At 43.3% G+C, this 23,139-nt stretch overlaps 1 protein-coding gene across 12 annotated transcripts in view; it reads right to left on the reverse strand.

The window, feature by feature from the left end:
• The window catches only part of GIGYF2 (GRB10 interacting GYF protein 2), a 155,596-nt gene that overhangs the window by 112,082 nt on the left and 20,375 nt on the right, over positions 1 to 23,139 (reverse strand). For all 12 annotated transcript variants that reach the window (XM_070070041.1, XM_051834185.2, XM_051834184.2 and 9 more), the window contains one exon: positions 7,048 to 7,130. Coding sequence is in view for 11 of the 12 variants with exons in the window: in XM_051834185.2 (XP_051690145.1) it covers positions 7,048 to 7,088 (41 nt within the window). In the remaining variant the exon portion in view is untranslated. The remainder of the gene's footprint in view (positions 1 to 7,047; positions 7,131 to 23,139) is intronic.

Here is a 23,139-nt window from a genome sequence, read left to right on the forward strand (position 1 = left end):
TATTATAGACAATTTGAACACATTAAAAGAAAGAAAACACAACAAATTTCCATGTGCTTTCACTGAGCCCCAAAATCCATGGCCAATGCTGTTCTTCCCATGACCCCATCAAAGCTGTCTTTAACATCATTTTGAAGTGTTGCCTTATTTTATCTGTAAATACTTTATCCTATTATCTCTAAAAATTAAGGATTTTTTCGAAGTTTAGATTTTTGTTATACCCATGATGTAATTTACTGTTTCTGCATCCTCTCCATTTCGTGTAAACTGCAGACCAGGTGTACAGACTGAATGAGATGTGCCTCCTAGGGGCCGGCACTGTGGCACAGCAGGGTAAGCCACTGCCTGCGATACGAGCATCAGTCATCTCCTATGTGCACCAATTGGAGTCCTGGTGTTCCACTTCCAATCCAGCTCCCTGCTAATGTGCTTGGGAAAACAGCAAAGGACAGTCCACACATGGGACCCTGGACCCACATGGGAAACCTAGATGAAGCTCCTGGCTTCCACCTGGCCCAATCCTGGCCATTGGGGCCATTTGAGAAGTGAACCAGCAGATGGAAGATCCGTCTCTCTCTCTAACTCTGCCTTTCAAATGAAAATATATACACATAAAGAGGGATGGAGATGTGCATTCTACTGGCAAAACCTCCTCTGTGGTGATGGATGATGCCAGCAAGAGGCACACACTGCCTGGTTCCTTTTGCAATCCTAGGAACTACTAATGATGAATGTTTAAATCCTTAAGCTCACTAAGTTTGCAAAATGATGACATTCTATCATCTCATGTATTTATTAGCTGCGGTATTTCTACAGAGACACTTCCCTCTGACACTATCTGGTATAGCTACTCAACAGTCTAGTACATAAAGGAAAGGAAGTTAAACACCTTCTTCTTATTAGGTTTCAAAACAATGACTTGGCTCACTAGCATCCTCCAACAGTGACAAGTTATCTTTAACAGATCTCAATTCATTGCAGTTAGCCAACCATGTTCAAATTGTCTTAGCATTGACCAGTGGGAAATTCTGACTTCAAATTGGCTCCTGGATCCTTTTGACATGACCATTAAGTGGTCTTTAACAGTGGCTTCTCCATCTGGTATGTCAAAATCTTCTAAGCTGATCTTGTATTATTTCTTGCTGCAAGACTTGGAATCAACCATTTCTCCAGCAGACTGAATTTCTTTAGTTTACAGAGAGACAGGATCATTGCTACAGAGCTGGCCTTTGTGTTCCTTCCAATTATTTATGGACTTAAAGGTCATTTAGCTCAACCCATAAGACAGGGTGAACAACCAGATAAGGAAACAAGATGCCCACAAAGTTGTGATCCAACCGCTCCTGAAAGGACCTTCCAGGAACCTGCTTCTTATTGGATCTCTGCAAAGTTGGGCTCCTCCCTACAGATGTAAAATTAAATTAACATCTTCTGAGAACTCAAGCTAAGGATTTAACACATATATTAGCTCATTTAATCTCATTGAAGTTTCACAACAACTCCATTATAACAAGTAAGAAAAATTAAGCTAAGGGGTTAAAAAACTTGCCCAGTCAGTAGAACCAAGATGTAAACCTGGGTTTTTATGAGTAAAAAGATTATATTTCTAACAAGGCCTCAGAGAAATGAACGGATCGGATCCAAGGATTAATTTGGGGATCTCTGTAGCAGCACAGCTGATAAAGCCGCCGCCTACAGTGCCAGAATCCCATATGGGTGCTGGTTCAAGTCCCTGTTGCTCTACTTCCAATCCAGCTCTCTGCTAATGCGCCTGGAAAAGCAGCAGCAGATGGCCCAATTGCTCAGACCCCTGCACCCAAATGGGAGACTGAGAAGAAGCTCCTGGCTCCTGGCTTCGGATTGGCCCAGCTCAGGCCATTGCAGCCACTTGGTGAGTGAACCAGCAGATGGAAGATCTCTCTCTCTCTTTCTAACTCTTTCAAATAAATAAATATTTTAAAAATAATAAATAAAAAAATTTTAAAGACTTAATTAGGAAATAAACAGACATGATGTTGTAAAGGACTGGACACAAGGATAAAGAAATTATCAAGGATAACTCCAGGGGCCAGTGCTGTGGCACGGTAGGTTAAGCATCCGCGTGCAGCGCCAGCATCCCATATGGTCGCCGATTCAAGTCCTAGCTGCTCCACTTTCAATCCAAATCCCTGCTAATGGCCTGGGAAAGTAATGAAAGATGGCTCAAGTGCTCAGACCCCTGCACCTACATGGGAGACCCAGAAGAAGCTCCTGGCTTCTGGCTTTACATCGGCCCAGCTATGGCTGTTGATGGCTGTTGCCATTATTTGGGGAGTGAACCAGCAGATGGAAGACCTCTTTCTCTGTCTCTCCCTCTCTCTGTAACTCTGCCTCTCAAATAAATAAATCCTTAAAAAAAAAAAAAGGTAACTCCAAGACTCCGGACTTGAATAAATGGACACACACGGCATGAAGATGAAATAGAAGAGCACAAAACTCGTGACGTTACTTTTAGAAAACCGCAAAATAGGAGACAATAAGACAGCTAAGTGGAAAAATTAATTAGCAGCTCAATATCCTGTACTTGAATTTGTGGTAAATTATTTAATGTCAGCTAAACTGTTTAGCTGCTCCACTAAACAATTCCAAAGTAGGTACCATTTAATTTACCTTTGTTGCTTCAGCACCTAACACAAGACAAAGAACATGGTAAAATCTGATCAAATATTTTCTGAACAAATCTTAAAATTTTCTTCTAAAATACACTTCCAGATAATATCAAATTCACTATCTTTTCAGATGCCATAGATACCTTTTACTCTTTTTAAAAATCAAAGTATTACCTGCAGTCCATCCTTTAGACTCTCTCTCATTCTTCCATAATAAGGCAAATATTATGTATAATAAGCTAGGAGTCTCAGTTTGCACTCTCTTGAATGCTTTAATTCAACAAACTTTGGTTAGGTACCCACTTCTGGAGCAACAAATAATGTGCTTAACAAAACTGAGAAATACAGGGCCTTTCTTAATGGAATTGGTTCTTTCCTAAGGCAAACACATATATAAAGAGATACACTACACTACAAAGTGGTAACTATTTTAACACAGGTATAAACAAACTGAAGGGGGGGCGGGGACAGAAGTAACTCCATTTTTCAAGAAAAGACCCGAGAAAACTGAAAGCTGTGGAGCTGTAACGGAGGAGACCTTGGAGCAGACCCCAGAGCAGGTTCCTTGGCTCCTCTCACAGGAAGCCAGATCACCATCTGCATTCTCCCTATAATAAAGTCTTTCTCTAGTCTTATCTGAGTACACTTTGACTGACAAAATAATTTTAAAGTCCCAAATACAAGAAGTATAATGAGTTTGGTTTTTTAAACTGTCTTAAGAGATACTTGCAGGGGCCAGCACTGTGGCTTATCAAGTAAAGCCACCGCCTACAGTGCCAGCATCCCATATGGGTGCCAGTTCGAGGCCCAGCTGCTCCACTTCCGATCCAACTCTGTTATGTCCTAGGAAAGCAGTAGAAGAAGGCCCAAGTCCTTGGGCCTCTGAACTCAGTGGGAGACCCAGAAGATGCTCCTGGATCCTGGCTTTAGATAGGCCCAACTTTAAAGAAAAAAAGAGAGACACACACTTGTAAGCAAACAGTAAGATATAAACCAACATACTAGCAAAGGCTCTTTGGATGGTTGGATTAAGGATAATTTACCTCTTATCTTTTTCCTTCTGTACTACAGATTCTTCCAGATTTTCAGTTTTTGTTAGTATGATCGCAACAAAATTTCTAAAAAGCCTAAATCTAAGAGGTTTAGCACCAAAAAATGTCTTATCAAGACAGTGCCTAGTGTTTTCTCAAGAATAAAGGAAACATGCACAGGATGGAAATCAGTTCACATAATCCTGGTGATTAACCGGTCATACATCATCCAAAACCCTAAGAATGAAACTTTTGACTGAATAATCCCAGTTCTAATAAATTAATGCCAAAAAGATGATCAGTACAAATAAAAACTGTTCAAAGGTATAAATATATATCATTTACTGTAGCAAAACAAGATTTTGCTTCCCAACAATTCATTCATTCATTGAACAAGTATTTATTGAGTACCCAACTATGTGCCAGACACTAGAGATACAGCAGTAAACAGACTCTACAGAGCTTCAGACCAAAGTACCTGCCCTCAGTGGAGCGCACAGTCTAAAGACGTGAGAGGACGGGGTGTAAAGAAGGGGAAAAAAAAGCATGTCAAAATATTTAGCATGTTACATTGACATACATCATGAAGAAAAATTGAACAGGGAAGGGAGACAGGGAAAAGCGGGTAGCCAGGGGACACTGTACAGAAGGTCAAGAAAGGCGGTGGTATTTTAGGAAAGTGGCTGTCTTACACCCAGAAATGATTTACTTCTCCATTAAAACTATCACGCCCTTCTAAGTGCTTTGATGATTACGTGTAATACTTATCTTTAAATATGATCTAAGACCTAATGATTCCACAGACCTTAAAAAGTTCAAGCTTGCAGCAATCATGGTTTGTACCAACAACAATTTTCAATGCTCTTCCATGTTCACAACTGAATGAATCTTTTCATTTTACACATCTCTTATTGAATATTTTTTACATTTCTCATTATAAAAATGACCTCAGCAAACACAGTACCACTGTTTCTGTGGGTTCAGAGTGTCACAGGGATTCAGTGCCATCACACTATGCCTTGAGTTTTCCAGTACTCTGGACTCAGTTCCTGACCCTGTTTCACAACGACATAATGTTACATGTAGGAAAATACAGCAGCAATATCCAGTCATAGATACTGCAGGTTTCTAGGCCAGGGCTTCTGCATTCCACGGGCCTCACATACTCCTTTTGCTTGAACCTCCATTCCTCAGTTTCTCAGTGTGTCAGATAATTAAAGGAAGGCTCCTAAGCTCTAAGGCCCACAGGGTACCAGAGGCAACAATTAAGAGAGGGTGGACAGGAGACTGCCTCTGATGAACCATCTCCATTTAAATTTTCTATGAAACACTGGCTGACCAAATGAAATCCCTTCAAACAAAGCTTCAGAGTACTAATGAAGAGGATGTATAAGATGTAGCTGACAGGCTGGGTCAATGACACAGTGAGATGACTGTGTGGAAACCTGTGGTGTAGGAGAGAAGCAGCAAACTTCTTCTGTAAAGGGTCAGAGAAAAATATTGCAGATGGCCTGATGCAACTCTTAACCTTGCCCGAGTAGGACAACTAGAATCAGATCATACAGAAACAAGGGGTCTGTATTCCAAGAAACTTCACCTACAAAAACTTTATTTACAGTCCCACAGGCCATTGTTTGCCAACCCCGGATGCAGGGCATCAAGATACATGTAAATTAGGTCTAGAATAGGAACATTTTTTTCTTCATTTGTTTTGGCTAAATTCCTGGTATTGTCTTTTTGTTACCTATTAAAAGAGGGATGCTTTAAAAAAAACCTTAGTAAAATTAGTTGATAATTTTAATGTTTTACAAAAAGACATGTGAGTATATAAAAATACAAGAAAAGCAGTTACAAATTCTAGATAAACGCAGAAGAGCTACACACAACAAAGTTTACATGAATTGAAATTCATCTGGTAAAGGAAGTTAGTAAGATGTGAATAAATATTTAGGTATAAAAATGTTCACGTGAAATATAATCAAAAACTGAGAACAGCCTCTATGTGTTACACTTAGAGGACTAGTTAAATAATGATGTTACATCCATACAATGCAACCATTTAACAGAATAGAAAACATTTATTGATAGAAAATATTCTGGTTATTTTTCAAAAGCAGTTTACAAAATTGGAATGTACAGAATGAACTCACGTTTATGAAAATAAATGTACATATACAAAATAAGATACATAAAAACAACTGGAAAGATATACCAAGATATTTACAATGGTTACCATGGATGGTGAAATCATGGTGATTATGTTTTCTGACTTATCTGCAATTCTAATTTTTCTAGAAATGTATTAATATGAAAATTATTTTGAAAACAGAAAATAAAACATGTAGGTACAGTATTATTTATGTCAACAATTTCAAAATAAACTCTCAATATGTGGGAGTTGTAACAGTTCTCAGAACTTCAAATAGTGACTTCTCCTGGGTCTCTAAATGTTAGCTATAAAGGATTAAGAAAATTTAATAATTACATATAAAAAATAGATTCAGTAGGGCAATTTAATAAGAGTCCTCAAATAGAAAGTTACTATAGGAAGTCTGTATCATTTACCAGACCACTACCACCTGAACATTCATGAGTATTTAAGACACTAATCCAATTTATCTATGTTAGGTTCTGTCTACAACATTACCAAAGGGATTATTTGAGGTCTGAATGGAAAAATGACTATCATTATTCACACCACTGAAGAGAGGATCTTCAATCACCAACTTTGGGGGAAAAGGAAGAAGAGAGGGGAAAAGTCACACTATAATGTGATGGATCTCAAAATTCCATGAGAATTCCATGAGAATTCCATATTCGGGTCCAAACACATCTGTAAGAGACTCAAAGGTCAATTAATTGTTATTATGGCAAATGCTAACTCAATCCTAGATAGGCTACTGCTAATAGCCAGTATAATTCTAGACTACCTGCCTAGCCAATTGGTAAAATAAAATTCAAATAGCATTTCAAAATCTATTCAAATCTACTCTTCAAATGAGCCTACGAATAGCAATCACAAAATAGCACTGTAGCAGAAAATATATGAACACTAAAAATGTTACAATTACATAAAATTGTTTATGAACATAGACAAGGAACCCAAACAAAACTTTCTAGAGTGTTGGGATTGTGGGGACTTTTAATGACATTATTATTACATAAACGAGCAAAAAAAATTATCAAAGTACAGAATAGTCATTTACCATATATAATTTATTCTTAGACTAGGCACACAGTTTTCAACTAGGCACATAAAGCAAAGCCTCAAAAACATGCCCATTTATAAACCACCCAGCACCTGTACAAAGACCTTCCTTCTAAATTAGTCATCCACTATTGAAGAGGATGTGATTTTTAAAACTCACCATTCAGGCCCAAAGTTCAGTGTCTGTGTTTCTGCTGCCATTCTTTTCCGTATTTTCACAAGACTTTTTATATCTGGAGAAACCTGTTAAAGAGAAAAATATCTCCATACAATCAGTCAAGAATTAAATACAGGCTAGAAAGCTACAGAATATTTTGTTTATTTTCCTCTCAGTGAGGTCACAGAATGAGATATCTGAATTCCTCTTCATAACATAGTGAGCAAGGTGATCAATCCATCCTTACACTAGAACTCCCCGTCTGTCTATAACACAGTGAGCAAGGTGATCAATCCATCCTTACGCTAGAACTCCCCGTCTGTCTATAACACAGTGAGCAAGGTGATCAATCCATCCTTACGCTAGAACTCCCCGTCTGTCTATAACACAGTGAGCAAGGTGATCAATCCATCCTTACGCTAGAACTCCCCGTCTGTCTATAACACAGTGAGCAAGGTGATCAATCCATCCTTACGCTAGAACTCCCCGTCTGTCTACAACACAGTGAGCAAGGTGATCAATCCATCCTTACGCTAGAACTCCCCGTCTGTTTCTGTGTGCAGGGGAAAGGAGGCATGCACAAGAGGAAGCATGCGGGACACTGGGGACCAAATCAAGGATTTTCTCGTTTAGCCTCAGAGCAATGAGATCTGAATGCAGTTTAATATATTAAAATTTCACTTTGTTTTACTCCCTTATAATGGCACCTACATCACCATGCGATACATCAAAGTTTTGTTGTTTTTTTGTTTTTTTTTTTTTAATTAAAAGTTCATTTACTTATTTGAAAGGCAGAGTTGCGGGCAGGGGTAGAGATCATCTTCCATCCACTCGTTCACTCCCCAAAAGGTGGAATGGCAGAGGGTGGACCAGGAGAAAGCCAGGAGCCTAGAATTCCACGTGTTCTCCCATAGAAGTGACAGGGGCCCAGGCACTTGAGTATTCTGCTGCTGCCTTCCTAGGCACATGACGCAGGGAGCTGGATCAGAAGTGGAGTAACCAGGACTCCACCTGGCGCTCATGAGGGATGCCTAAGTCACAGGCAGCAGCTTCATCAGCTGTACCACAACACCAACCCCTCAAGATTCTTAAAATAAGGACCTTCTTTACCTACCTCACAGCTTTTGCCACAGTTCTCAGTTTCTCCTTAGTACTTTACACCTTACTGAGTATTTTGAAAAATATCTTGGATTGCCAAGTTGCGATAAAAGCTTGGACGGGACCAGATGTTGTGCACAACAAGTTACGCTGCTGCGTGGAAACTCATCTTATATCAGAGCACAGACTCCAATCCAAGATACTCCCTTCTCATCCAGCTTCCTGCCAATGCACCCTAGGAGGCAGAGGTGAGGGCTCAGCACTGCTGCCGCACCCTAGGGAGTCAGTGTCATCACAGAATGATGTCACTGTAGAAGTCCCCGCATTCCTCTCCCAAAGGTGCTCAGCCCCACAGAAAAACTGGGTAGTAACAGCCTTTGCCACCAATGCAAGTGTAGAACTGGTATGGCCCCGGGCTGCTGTCTACATGGGGCTACTGTCCCGTGCTGTTTGTACAAATAAACCTGAGACGGGGAAAAAAGCAAAATAAAAACAAAAATATCTACTGTGTAATAAAAAAGGAAGGAAATACAGTAATAGGATGTTAGATAAAGTATTTCTCATTGGCGGAATAATTCCAAATGACTTAAAGAACAAATGGGACAGAGAAAGCACAAGCTGATGAGGAAGCTTAATATACGGTATGCCACTGGTGCATCCACTGCACAACCCATACAGTCACATTTAGCAGTCCTGAAGTACTTAAAGGCTATACAAATTAAACAGCTTATATTGCTTTCAAAATCTTCACAAGCACCACACCAAATCACAGAATTGTAAACTGGTAAGAAATTAATGGAGCCCTGCCTTAGGTATTCATAGACGAAGGAACGCGGGGACTTCTACAATGACAAGCTGGAAAATAACAGAAAAGTCAGACTCTGAATACTAGAAATAGTAGAACCACACACACCAATTTATTTCATTTCTATTTCCCTTAAAATATACACACAGGGCTGTTGTGGTGCAACAGGTTAAGCTGTGACCCCAAGACTGGCACCCCTCTCACAGCACTGGCTGAAGTCCCACTGCTCCAATTCCAAATCCGGCTAAGGCAAAAAGGAAAGTAGCTAATGATGACCCATTCACATGGGAGACCAAGGTGGAGTTCTAGGCTTTCTAGCTTTGGCCTGGCACAACCCCAGCCAATGCAGCCATTTGGGGAGTGACGCAACAAATGGAAGATCTTTTTCTCTCCCTGTCACTGCCTTTTCAAATAAATAAGGCACATCTTACACAGAAATGACACAATGCATAGTAAAACTCTTTATTTCTTAAGTAAGCATAAAAGAGCTCTTTTTAAACGTGTAAAATAAAGGGGCCAGCACTGTGGAGCAACAGGTTAATCCTCCACCTGCGGCGCTCGCATCCCACATGGGCCCTGGTTCACGTCCTGGCTGCTCCTCTTCTGATCTAGCTCTCTGGATCTCTCTTCTTCTTGCAGCTAACGGCCTGGGAAAGCAGTGGAAGATGGCCCAAGTGCTTGGGTCCCTGCACTGACGTGGGAGACCAGGAAGAAGGCCCTCACTCCCGGCTTTGGACTGCTCCAGCTCCAGCTATTGCAGGCATTCAGGGAGTGAATCAGCGGTTGGAAGACCTCTTTCCCTCTCTCTCCCTCTCTTTGTAACACTGTTTTTCAAATAAACAAATCCTTTTTAAATATGTAAACTAAAAAGTCTAATAAAACAGTGCCAGAATTTACTTGACAGTTTAATTTCTAAGTAATATATAAATGAAGAATCTTACAAATGACATATTAGATTCAATTAAAATTATGACAATGATCACAGCTAAGATGACTACTATTACATTAAGAAAGGCATTCTGCGGGGCTAAGTGCTGTGGCGTAGCGGATAAGGCTGCCACCTGCAGCACCGGCATCCCATGTGGGCGCCAGTTCAAGTCCCAGCTGCTCCACTTCTGATCCAGCTCTCTGCTACGACCTGGGAAAACGGTAGAAGATGGCCCAAGTCCCTGGGCCCATGCACTCCCTTGGGAGACCTGGAGAAGTTCCTGGCTCCTAGCTTTGAATCAGCTCAGCTCTGGCCATTGTGGTCATCTGGGGAGTGAACCAGTGGATGGAAGACCTCCCTCTCTCTCTCGCTCTCGCGCTTGCTCGTGCTCTCTCTCTCTCTCGCTCGCTCTCTCTCTCTGGCTCTACCTCTCTGTAACTCTGACCTTCTAATAAATAAAATAAATCTTTAAAAAAAATAAAATAAAATTACTCGGTAATTTTCAAAGTACTAAAATCACTTTAACTTACTGTAAGGCTATAACATATGGCCACACAAGTCTTAGAAGTACAAAACTGGCCAGTGTCACAGCTCACTTGGCTAATCCTCTGCCTGTGGCGCCAGTACCCCGGGTTCTAGTCCCATTCGGGACGCCAGATTCTGTCCCGGTTGCTCCAGTCCAGCTCTCTGCTGTGGCCCGGGAGTGCAGTAGAGGATGGTCCAAGTGCTTGGGCCCTGCACCCACATGGGAGAACAGGAGGAAGCACCTGGCTCCTGGCTTCAGATCGGCGCAGCGCACCGGCCGTAGTGGCCATTTTGGAGGGTGAACCAACAGAAAAGGAAGACCTTTCTCTTTGTCTCTCTCACTGTCTAACTCTGCCTGTCAAAAAAAAAAAGAAGTACAAAACTCCAGGCGTGGGGCCCTCCCACATTCTGGCACAATGGGTTGGGCCACAGGCAGCAGTGCTGGCATCCCATATGGATACTGGTTCATGTGTCAGCTGATCCACTTCAAATCCAGCTCCCTGATAATATGCCTGGAAAAGCAGTGGAGGATGGCCCAAGTGTTTAAGGCCCTGCTGCCGACATGGGAGACCTGGAGGAAGCTCCCAGCTCCTGGCTTTGAACTGGCCCAGCCCTGGTCATTGTGGCTATTTGGAGGAGTGAACCATCTCTCTGTCTCTCCGTGACTCTACCTTTCAAATAAATTAGTAAATCTTTAAAAAAAAAAAAAAACCTCAAGGGTGCTATTAACACCAATGATACGATGGGCCCCCAGAGTTGCCACCTGCAGGTCGTAGTCCTGAAACACAAGGAAACCCAAGATCGGATACCACCTAAGGAACAAGAAGCCAAGAAATCCTGTCCCTGTCTACTTGGCCCTGCCACCTATAAACCTTTAGGTGCTACTGTAAAACTACCATAATGCAAATATCAAAAGCTCAGAAAGTTTTCAATGCCTCCAGCTCGGAAGTCAATCACCATTTACAACATGGCTCCCACAAGAAAACTATTTCCTTGTATAAATATTTCTGCAGAACGCTTAAGAACCTAATAACAATAAACCCAGTGATTTAATTAAGTTAAAGAGACCGGAATTATTCCAAATAGTGTCCTGCTCATTCTCTTTATGAATCGAAGCAAGAAATCTAAGAGGTATAAATGTTGAGGAACTCTCACGTAAGCACTAAGTATTATCCTTTTTTGACTGAGTTCCCCACCCAGACTGATCTTCCAAATCAATTTAAACGAGTCCAAGATTAATGGAGTTATATGTACTGGAGCAACTGTCTCATGCAATTTGTCTACACCTCTGAATTTCCATTAGTTGGAAGGAACTTTGCCTTGCTTCTACACAATCCTTCGAAAGAATTTAATAAGGTACTGAAATGAGCCCAGGCTCGATCACATTTTAAACTCCCCCACCCCACACCTCCTGCAATGTTGTCAGTCAAACCCCAGAGTACCCTGTCATCCTTAGAAAACACCTCTGAATGTATAAAGCCACTCAGGACTGAGCCACACTCCGAACACTATGTTCCACCATGATGTTCTCTCTCTGGATTTCTTCTTCTTGAAACTATTTCCTCCTCCTCCTCTGTGACTGTAAGTATCTTGAGATGTTTGTCTTGTATTTCCCTATGAAGTCAGCATCCAGCTCAAATTTAATCTTCTTTCCTCAGACAATCCACACTTTAACTATAAATTCTGGTCAATACAGTCTTCCCCTCCCCTCCAGAATCCTTCTATTTGAGGTATACAAACTTCATGCATTTCATAAATACAACTTAGGAACACAGTGATTCTTCCCAACCACACTTCCACCCTTCTTTCTCCTCCCTCTCCTATTCCCATTCTTATTTTTAAAAGATCTATTTTCATTTAACTTTATACACATATGATAATACTAAGAGTTCAACAAATAGTATAAAAGAAACTTCCTCAGCAGTCCAGATGAGGGCTTTCAAAGTCATCCCATCTCAAAGTGTCAATTTCACTTCTATATAGATTACCTTTTAGGTGCTCTGTAGGTTACCACAGATCAAGAACATACGGTATTTGTCCTTTGAGGCCCGGCTTACTTCACTAAGTATGTATCCCAGTTGCATCCATTTTGTTGCAAATGACAGGATTTCTTTTTTTTTTAAAAAAAGACTGATTGGATTGATTTGAAAGCCAGAATTATAGAGAGGCAGTGACAGAAAGAGAAGTCTTCCATCCACTGGTTCACTCCCCAAATGGCTGCAAAAGCCAGAGCTGAGCCAATCTGAGCCAGAAGCCAGGAGCTTCTTCCAGTTCTCCCACACGGGTACAGGGGCCCAAGCACTTGGGCCATCCTCTATTGCTTTCCCAGACCTTAGCATAGAGCTGGATTGGAAGTGGAGCAGCTGGGACTTGAACCAGCACCCACATGGGATGCTGGCACTGCAGGTAGTGGCTTTACCCGCTACGCCACCAGAGCCCCCCCTCCTTTTTTAACCACTGGGTAATAGTCCATGGTGTATATATCCCACAATTTCTTTATCCAGCCTTCAGTTGACAGACATTTGGGTTAACTCCATAGCTTAGCTATTGTGAATTGAGCTGTATCAACACGGTCATGAATGATTTTTTAATCTACAATGATGTTCTCTACTAACCCTATGGGTAGATCTCAACCCACTAAACCATGGAGTGGTGAAGAGGACAACAGGACATGCAAGGAGCACAGGTGTCACTGTAACAGCAGCAATAAAGACTTCCACAAATGGCCGACTGGAGCAAGAGTCCCCACCCTCTGCCATGGATTCACATTTTACCCCACAATCAATATGGTAATTTCAAATGCCCGCTCCCCATGGCCATCCATCTCATCACCAACTGATCAAGGTACCACAACAGCCAAGGATAGGACAGGCCAAAGCAAGAGGCTGGATCTCCCACACATATGAGAGAGGCATAAGTACTTGAGCCATCATCTGCTGCTCCCAAACACATCAGCAGGAAGCTCATCCAAAGCAGATCAGACAAGGCATGAATCAGCATTCCAATATGAGATGCAGGCGTGTCAAAGCAGTGGCTTGGGGCCAGTACTGTGGTGCAGCGAGTTAATGCCAAGGCCTGAAGCACCAGCATCCCATATGGGTGCCACTTCTAGTCCCGGCTGCTCCACTTGCAATCCAGCTCTCTGCTATGGCCTGGGAAAGCAGTGGAAGATGGCCCAGATCCTTGGGCCCCTGCACCCGCATGGGAGACCTGGAAGAAGCTCCTGGCTTCGAATCGGCACAGCTCAGGCTGTTGCGGCCAACTAGGGAGTGAAGCATCGGATGGAAGACCTCTCTCTCTCTTTCTCTCTATCTCTCTCTAACTCTTTCAAATAAATAAATAAATCTTAAAAAAAAAAAAAAAAAAAAAAAAAAAAAAAAAACCCAGTGGCTTAATCCAGCTTAGCCTCCTGCACCACAACATTCCCCTCTCTAATCTGCTTCTCTCACTCAGTCTCCAGATCAGTTTTCCTAAAGCACAATCCCAGTCACGCCCTGTAACTCTCTTGTGAAAATGACTGACGGGTGGGAATTTGCACTGCAATTAGCTTGTCGTTTGGGATTCCAGCATCCTACTCTACAGTATCTGGGTTTAGTCCCAGCTTTTCTGCTTCCAATATAGTTTCTTGCTAACTGATATTCTGGGAAGCCAGCAGACAATGGTTCAAGTACTTAGGTCCTTGCCACCCATGTGAGAGCTAGGGATTGCGTTCTGGGCTCCTGGCTTAGGTCTAGCTCAGCCCTGGCTGTTATAAGCATTTTGGGAACGAGCCAGCTTGTGTCTGTCTATCGCTCTACCTTTCAAATAAAATAAGTTTTCTTCAAAAATGCTCACAAACCTCTCATATAGGGGCCAGTATTGTGATGCAACAGGTTAAATCTCTGACTGACTGTGATGCCAGCATGACTTAGGAGCACGGGTTCCAGTCCCGGCTGCTCCACTTCCAATACAGCTCCTTGCTACTAATAGGCCTAGGAAAGCAGTGGAAGATGGCCCAAGTATTTGGGCCCCTGCCACTCATGTGGGAGACCCAGATGAAGTGCCTGACTCCTGGCTTCAGCCTAGTGCAGCCCTGGCTATTGTGGCCATTTAGGGAATAAACCAGCAGATGGAAAATCTGTCTCTGTTTCTCCCTCTTTTTCTGTAACTGCCTTTCAAATACATAAACAAATCTTAAAAAAAAAAAAAAAAAAAAAGGGTGGCCGGCACCATGGCTCAATAGGCTAATCCTCCGCCTGCGGCGCCGGCACACCGGGTTCTAGTCCCGGTCGGGGTGCCGGATTCTGTCCCGGTGGCTCCTCTTCCAGGCCGGTTCTCTGCTGTGGCCCAGGAAGGCAGTGGAGGATGGCCCAAGTGCTTGGGCCCTGCACCCCATGGGAGACCAGGAGAAGCACCTGGCTCCTGCCTTCGGCTCAGCGTGGTGCACCGGCCGCAGTGGCCACTGGAGGGTGAACCAACAGAAAAGGAAGACCTTTCTCTCTGTCGCTCTCTCTCACTGTCCACTCTGCCAGTCAAAAAATAAAAATTAAAAAAGGGACTCTCTTGTGTATAGTCAAAACACCAAGTATTTCAGACTACCATCAATCTGACAGTTAATGCCTTCCCAACTCAATCCCCTACTTTCTTTCCTCCCAACTCAAAGTCAGATAAGAACTTCCTATGGTCCACTGCATTTACCCTTTTGAGTTCTGTTCATGCCATTCTCTTCCCCTAGAAACCCATTCCTACTCCCTGAGAATGGTCTGGGGGAAAAAACAAGGATCCATTCAAACCACTTAATGCATAAACTATTTCCCAAAATAGAAAAACCACTGCACCCTATGGAAAGGAAACTCAAAAAGAGAGAATGCAGAAAAGAGATGAAATATATAGGATTCAATACTGGAAGTGGGAATCTCTATTATAAAGCTTAAAAGAAAGCAGAAAATAGAAAAGACACTAACTTGAGAGAGAAGACACTGAGTATGGTTTTGCACAAAAGAAAGGTGCCTAAGGAGGTAAAATCCATGAACTCCAGAGTAGAGTCAGGACAGAGAGACATAAATTTGGAAGTGAATTCGTACAGTGGAAACCAAAAACTGAATTAGGCTACCTCAAACAAGTATCAAGAAGCAACAAGAACAAAGCATCAGGAAACAATGCAGAAGGATACAAGACCACCACACCATGCAAACCTTTCACCCGAAGTCCAGTCACTGACTACCTTTCTCCCCTGGATGTACGACTGTCACCATACCCATAATATGTACAACTCACCTTAACCTCCAGTTAAGTTAATACCCACTCTCGCCTCCCCCGCCCCCTTCCCATCTCCTGAGGGAAGCATATTAACAGCTCAGGGTATATGCCTCTGTATACATTCAAACAAACACGCACTCACATATATATGGTGAAAAACAGGGATTAGCCACTTGCTTTCATAAAAATGGCATCAGGTGGCGATTTGGTGCAGCGAGTTAGACCACCAGTGGAGATGACCACTTCCCATAGTTCCCTGAGTTCAGTCTTGGATCTCCTTCCAATTGCAGCTTCCTGCTAATGACCACCCTTGGAGGCAGCAGATAACAGTCAAGTGGTTGGGTCCCTATCATCCCCATGGAAAACCCAGACTGAGTTCTGGATTTCTGGCTTTGGTCTGGCCCAGCCCTGGCTGTTACAGGCATTTGTGAAGCGAACAGGTAGATGGAAGGTTTCTGTTTGTCTTTAAAATCTGACATTGTGGTACAATGGGTTATGCTGCCACCTGTGATGCCAGCATCCCATATAAGCACCAGTTCAAGTTCTAGCTGCTCCACTTCTGATCCAGCCCTCTGCCAATGTGCCTGGGAGAGCAGAAGATGGCCCAGGTACTGGGCATCTGTCATTCATGTGGGAGACCCCAACGAAGTTCTCTGGTCAAGTCCTGACAGTTACAGTCACTTGCAAAGTGAACTAGCAGATGGAAGATCTATAGATCTCTCTCTCTAATCCTACCTTTCATATAAGTAAATTTTTAAAAAATGAAAGAAAACTAGAATCAACCTATAAACTTTACCCTGAAGTATGCATTTCTCTCAATATATCTGAGTGGACAATAGTAAATATAGAATTAATTTGTGGCTTTAAAAGCTGTTAAGCAGGGGCTGACGCTGTGGAGTAGCGAGTGGAGCCACCGCCTGCAGTGCCTGTATCCCATATGGGTGCTGGTTCTAGTCCCGGCTGCTCCACTCCCAATCCAGCTCTCTGCTATGGCCTGGGAAAGCAGAGGAGGATGACCCAAGTCCTCAGGCCCCTGTACCAGCATGGGAGACTGGATGAGGCTCCTGGCTCCTGGCTTTGGATCGGCGCAGCTCCGGCCGTTTGTGGCCATCTGGGGAGTGAATCAGTGGATGAAAGACCTCTCTCTCTCTCTCTCTTCCTTTCCTTTCTCTGTGTAACTCTGACTTTCAAATAAATAAATATATACATCTTTAAAAAAAAAAAAAAAGAAAGAAAAAGCTGTTTAGGGGCCGACGTTGTGCTGTAGCAGGTTAAGCCACCATCTACAGGACTGGCATCCCATATGGAGGGTGGTTCAAGTTTTAGTTGCTCCAATTCCACTCCATCTCCCTTCTAACAAGGCTGGGAAAGTAGCAGAAGATGGCCCAAGTGCTTGGGCCCCTGCACTCACATGGGAGACCCGGAAGAAGCTCCTGGTTCCTGGCTTCAGCCTGGCCTAGCCCCAGCCACTGCAGTCATTTTGGCAATGAACACAGAAGATGGAAGACCTGTATCTCTCTATAACTCTACCTTTCAAATTTAAAAAAAAAAGGCTGTTTAAAACGCCATGAGAAATGGATGACTTCCAATTTTTTGCCATTCTGAACAATGCTTCTACACTTAGGCTTTTACCACCACGGACAATTTTCAAAGTAACAGTTTTACTTAAAATAATGTAGAATAAAATGATTTTAAATTTCTTTAGAAAAAATTATTTGCCATTAACTTCGGTAAGTTCTGGATAACACACATTATGCTTTCAATATGGTACTTTGTGAAGTTTCATGCTATGATTTTTATTTAACTTTTCATTTAAATATATACTGAAAACCAGATAGATTTATGTTTTAAAAGACAGGAACTCCATACTATACTATTTCTTTCACTCATTGATAATAACAGCAGTTACACATTGCAAGCATTAAAATGCTCACATGTTAAAACAAGGTTAGACCTAGATTACAAGATATTAAAATTTTAAAAAGGGGATGAGGGGCCAGCATTGTGGCGCAGCAGTTTAATCTGCTACCTACAACACAAGTGTCCCATACTGAAGGCAGGCTCAAGTTCCAGCCACTCCACTTCTGATCTAGCTTTCTGCTACATGTGCCTGGGAAAATAGCAGATGATGGTCCAAGTGCCTAAGCCCCTGCCATCCACATGGAGTTCCCTGGCTCTTTGTTCAGCCTGGCCTTTCCCCCTCACTCTCTTCTTTCTCTATCACTCTACATTTCAAATTAATTAATTTATTAAACAGGGAGGGGCCAGCATTGTGGCAGAGTGGTTTAGGTTGTCAATGACAACACCAGCATCCTGGGGTGGGGCTGGCACCCTATGGGTACCGGTTAGAGTCCCAGCTGCTCTACTTCCAATCCAATTCCCTGCTAATGTGCTGGGAAAGCAGTGGAAGATGCCCCCAGTGTTTGGACCTCTGCACCCATGTGGGAGAACTGGAAGAAGCTCCTGGCTCCTTGGCTTCGGACTGGACCAGCTCCGACCACTGCAGCTATTTGGGGAGTGAACCAGCAGATGGAAGACTTCTCCCTGTCTCTAACTCTCTCTGTAACTGCCTCTCAAGTAAATAAATAAATCTTTTTTTTTTTTAATAAAGGACGAATAACCAGATGGTCTTTCATTGTGGACAAGGACAGATGAAGGCAGGAACAACGACACAGTTCATTCAGAGAGAATTTGTCTTGGCATCTCAGAAAGATGGGGCACTCAAACTTGAGAGGAAGAAGTCAGAAAAGGATAGAAAGTGCTTCTGAGTGAACATGAGCAAAATGCTAGTTCTAATACTGCCCTATTAGCATATCTTCTTCAGGCCAAAAGCAAGAGTGACAGGGTAATGATAAGGTTGTATCTCCCTGCTTGGGACTTTTCTGTTCTTTGGCTATTCTAGTTCTGGGACAAGGACTGCAAAGATCTACACATGAATTTCAATAAAGACAGTGAGTAGACTTAAAAAGAGCCGGCGCTGCGGCTCACTAGGCTAATCCTCCGCCTGCGGCGCCAGCACACCCGGTTCTAGTCCCGGTCGGGGCGCCGATTCTGTCCCGGCTGCCCCTCTTCCAGGCCAGCTCTCTGCTGTGGCCCGGGAGTGCACTGGAGGATGGCCCAAGTGCTTGGGCCCTGCACCCCATGGGAGACCAGGAGAAGCACCTGGCTCCTGCCTTCGGATCAGTGCCGCGGCGACCACTGGAGGGTGAACCAACGGAAGGAAGACCTTTCTCTCTGTCTCTCTCTCTCACTGTCCACTCTGCCTGTCAAAATAAAATGAAAAAATAAAAAAAAAAATATTTCTATGTACAGGGCCAGCGCTGTGACGCAGCAGGTTAACACCCTGGCCTGAAGCACCAGTATCTCATATGGGTGTTGGTTCTAGTCCTGGCTGCTCCACTTCCAATCCAGCTCTCTGCAATGGCCTGGGAAAGCAGTAGAAGATGCCCCAAGTCCTTGGGCCCCTGCACCCACATGGAAGACCTGGAAGAGGCTCCTGGCTCCTGGCTTTGGATTGGTGCAGCTCCAGCCATTGCTGCCAATTAGAGTGAACTGGCGGATGGAAGACCTCTCTCTCTGTCTCTACCTCTCTCTGTAAACTTTCAAATTAATAAAATAAATCTTTTTAAAAAATTCTATGTAACAACTCCTATTTCAGATCTTGTCTATTATTCAAAAATTGCTTTAAGTGAATACATTACACATCTCTTACACAATGAATACCTAGAAGTCTACCATCATCAATAAATATATGCATCTTTGTATTTCACAATGAATATAATACAAGCTGGTCATTTTATCAACTAAAAAAAAAAAAACAAAGCCGGCGCCGTGGCTCAATAGGCTAATCCTCCACCTTGCGGCGCCGGCACACCGGGTTCTAGTCCCGGTCGGGGCGCCGGATTCTGTCCCGGTTGCCCCTCTTCCAGGCCAGCTCTCTGCTGTGGCCAGGGAGTGCAGTGGAGGATGGCCCAGGTGCTTGGGCCCTGCACCCCATGGGAGACCAGGAAAAGCACCTGGCTCCTGGCTCCTGCCAGGATCAGCGCGGTGCGCCGGCTGCAGCGGCGGCCATTGGAGGGTGAACCAACGGCAAAAAGGAAGACCTTTCTCTCTCTGTCTCTCTCTCTGTCCACTCTGCCTGTCAAAAAAAAAAAAAAAAAAAAAAAAAAAAACAAGATAAATTAAGTCCTCAATTATTTTATCTCTGAGAGGCAGGCATTTGGTGTAGCACTTAAGATGTGACTGGAGATGACCACATTGAGTATCCAGTTCTACACCCGATTCCAACTTCCTGCTAATGCACATCCTGGGAGGTAGAAGGTGACGTTTCAAATAATTGGACCTCTGCCACCTGACTGCTGTAGGCATCTGGGGAGTGAACTGGCAGGTAGAAGATCTGTCTCTCTGCCTTTTCTTTTTGTAAATGATTGACTGATTTGAAAGACAGAGAAGAGGGCAAAGGGCGGGGCAGGGGGAATCTTCCGTCCATCAGCTGCAACAGCCAGAGCTGGGCTAGGCTGAAACTGGGAGCCAGAAAACCCATCCAGGTCTCCCAGGTGGGTGGCAAGGAACCCATCCTCCTCTGCCTTCTCAAACACATATGCAGGAAGCTGACTGGAAACAGAGCAGCCAGGACTCAAACCAACATTTCAATATGGGATTTCAGTGTCACAACCAGTAGCTTCACCCATTGTGCCACAACACCAGCACCAGCCTTTTTTATTAATAAAAAATAAATTTAAAAGTTTTTCAATTTCTAAAAAGATACCTTTTATCTGATTATTAGTGCAGTATTTTTCTTTCCCTCCATATTTTCCTATTGCTTTCCTTGCTGCTTCCTCGTTATTTTAATCATTATTACTCTTTAGGACCTTATCTATCACTCTGTGCCTATGAGTTCATTTCCAAAGGAAGAGAAAGAAACCAACCTAGTTCTTACTGTTAGTCCGGCAACAAAGAAAAGTTAGACTCTAGTCTATCACTTTGTTACAACCTAACACAGCATGGGGAGACAGACTCCTGGGCTCAGGCAGTCACTATCAATATAGAGAAGCCACAAAACCAGTCCCATCTGAACATAAAGAGCAGGAAAAAAGCCAAAGCTAACACAGAATCAGAATCTAGTTACGGGCAGACATTTGCCATAAGGGTTAAGACAAACTTGGGAAGCCAGCACACGGCACAGCAGGTTAAGCTACCACGTCCACATCCCATATGGGTGCAGATTCCTGTCCCGCTGCTCCACTTCCTCTATCTCCGTCAATGGCCTGGGAAAAGCAGCAGAGGATAGCCAATGGCTTGGGTCCCTGCTACCCACATGGGAGACCTGGAAGAAGCTCCTGGTTCCTGGCTTCTGCCTGGCCTGGCCCAGCCCCAGCCATTTGGGGAGTGAACAACAAATGGAAGATCTCTATGTAACTCTGCCTTTCAAATAAATCTTTAAAAAAAAAAAAAAAGTCACATGGGTTGTGCACATCCCACACTGGAGTGCCGGAGCTACAGTTCTGGCTCTGCTCCTGATTCCGGCTCCCACTGACGTGCACTCTGGGAGCCGGCGAGTGGGTCCTGCCACCCACATGGGAGTCCCAGACTGAATGCTGCCTCCTGGTTTCAGTCCGGCCCAGCCCTGGCTATTACAGGCATTTAGGGAGCGAACCAGTGGATGGAAGTTCTACCTACCTACCTACCTACCTCTGTCTCCACCTTTTAATTAAATGAAAACAAAATTAGTCTACAAAGGGAGACATTTACAATAAATACTTATTTTGAAGTAAGAAAACAGAACCCAATACAGCGTCTGACACTTCTACTTTAAATATGCTCCCCTAGAGGTTAGCATTGTGGCACAACAGGTTTAGATACCACCTGTGATGCCAGCACCCCATATAAGCACCAGTTCCTCTCTCAGCTACTCCACTTATGATCCAGCTCCCTACCAACGCACCTGGGAAACCAGTGTCAGATGAGTGCTTGAACCTCTGCCAACCACATGAGCGGCTCTGGGCTTCACAGCTTGGGCCAGCCCCAGCTATTTCAGCCATTTGGGGAGTGAATCAGCAGAAGAAAGATCTATCTCTCCTTATCTATAACACTGCCTTTCAAGTAAAAAAAAAAATCTTAAGAAAAAAACGTGCCCAGTACTAATTCCTAGGAACAGTCTTGATAAATTGACTAGCTCTCGCTATTCCACCAACAGTTCAACAAATGTACTCCTTTGAGGTCCCTAGAATCTTTCCTGTAAAAATTATCTACTATTGCAAATCTCTACTTCCTCAATATGAAAACTCACCTGGAAAAAAAATCAGGCAAGATCTTAGATGGAGTGCAGCCACCACTACGCATTGCCTGCCAGCAAGACTAACTCAGAGTGAAAACCAAAGAACCTGAATTTGCCCCCACCCCACTCCCTAAAACCTCCAATGCTCATCAAGCAGAAGAATGACTCCCCTAAGACTCATATATTCTAAACAACCGAAGTTCCTATCCCTACTCCAGCAGACAGCTATTTCTACCTTACCAGATTTGGATTAAGAAATCACAAGATTAATAATTTTACAGCACAACCTAGTTCAACCACTTCAAAACAGCTTAGCCATATCTAATAATCTAAATATATGCTCACCTGTTGATCCTGTAACCCACTGCTAGATCTATACCCAAGGAAAACAAATTCATATTTCTTTTTTAAAAGATTTATTTATTATTTGAAAGTCACAAGTTACACAGAGAGAAGGAGAAGCAGAGAGAGACAGGTCTTCCATCTGCTGGTTCATTCTCCAACTGGCCACAACACCCAGAGCTGTGCCGATCCGAAGCCAGCGGCCAGGAGCTTCTTCCAAGTCCCCCACGCGGATGCAGAGGCCCAAGGACTTGGGCCATCTCCTACTGCTTTCCCAGGCCATAGCACAGAACTGGATCGGAAGTGAAGCAGCCGGGACTCGAACTGGTGCCCACATGGGATACTGGCACTGCAGGCAGTGGCTTTATCCACTATGCTACAGCGCCTGCCCCACAAATTCATATTTCTACCAAAGATCCGCAGCAACTTCATTCATTAACTGCCAAAAGCTGACATTTGGCTATTATGTCTATCAATGTAAATGTTCATCAATAGATAAACAAATAAACAAATTATAGAGGGGTTTGTCACAATGGTTAAAATGCCACTTGGGATGATGGCATCCCATATAGGAGTGCCTGGGTTCAAGTCCCAGCTCCATTCCAATTCCAGTTTCCCGATACTGCACACCCTGGAAGGCAGCAGGTTCAAACAGCTGGGTTCCTGTGGCCTATGTGAGATCTGGGCTCAGTTCTGGCTCCCAGCTTTGACCTGCCATGGCTCTGGAAGCTACACACATTTGGAAAGTGACCAGCAGAAGGGGGAGATATTTTTTTTCTGCTTGCTTCTCAAATAAAAAATTAAAATAAATGATTTCTTTAAAAATAAAACAGGGGTTGGTGCCATGGTGCAGCAGGCATTTCATATGGGTTCTGGTTTGAG

Source organism: Oryctolagus cuniculus, chromosome 3 (assembly GCF_051225735.1).
Source record: "Oryctolagus cuniculus isolate XC-2025 breed Fujian yellow rabbit chromosome 3, ASM5122573v1, whole genome shotgun sequence".
Classification (NCBI taxonomy): domain Eukaryota; kingdom Metazoa; phylum Chordata; class Mammalia; order Lagomorpha; family Leporidae; genus Oryctolagus; species Oryctolagus cuniculus.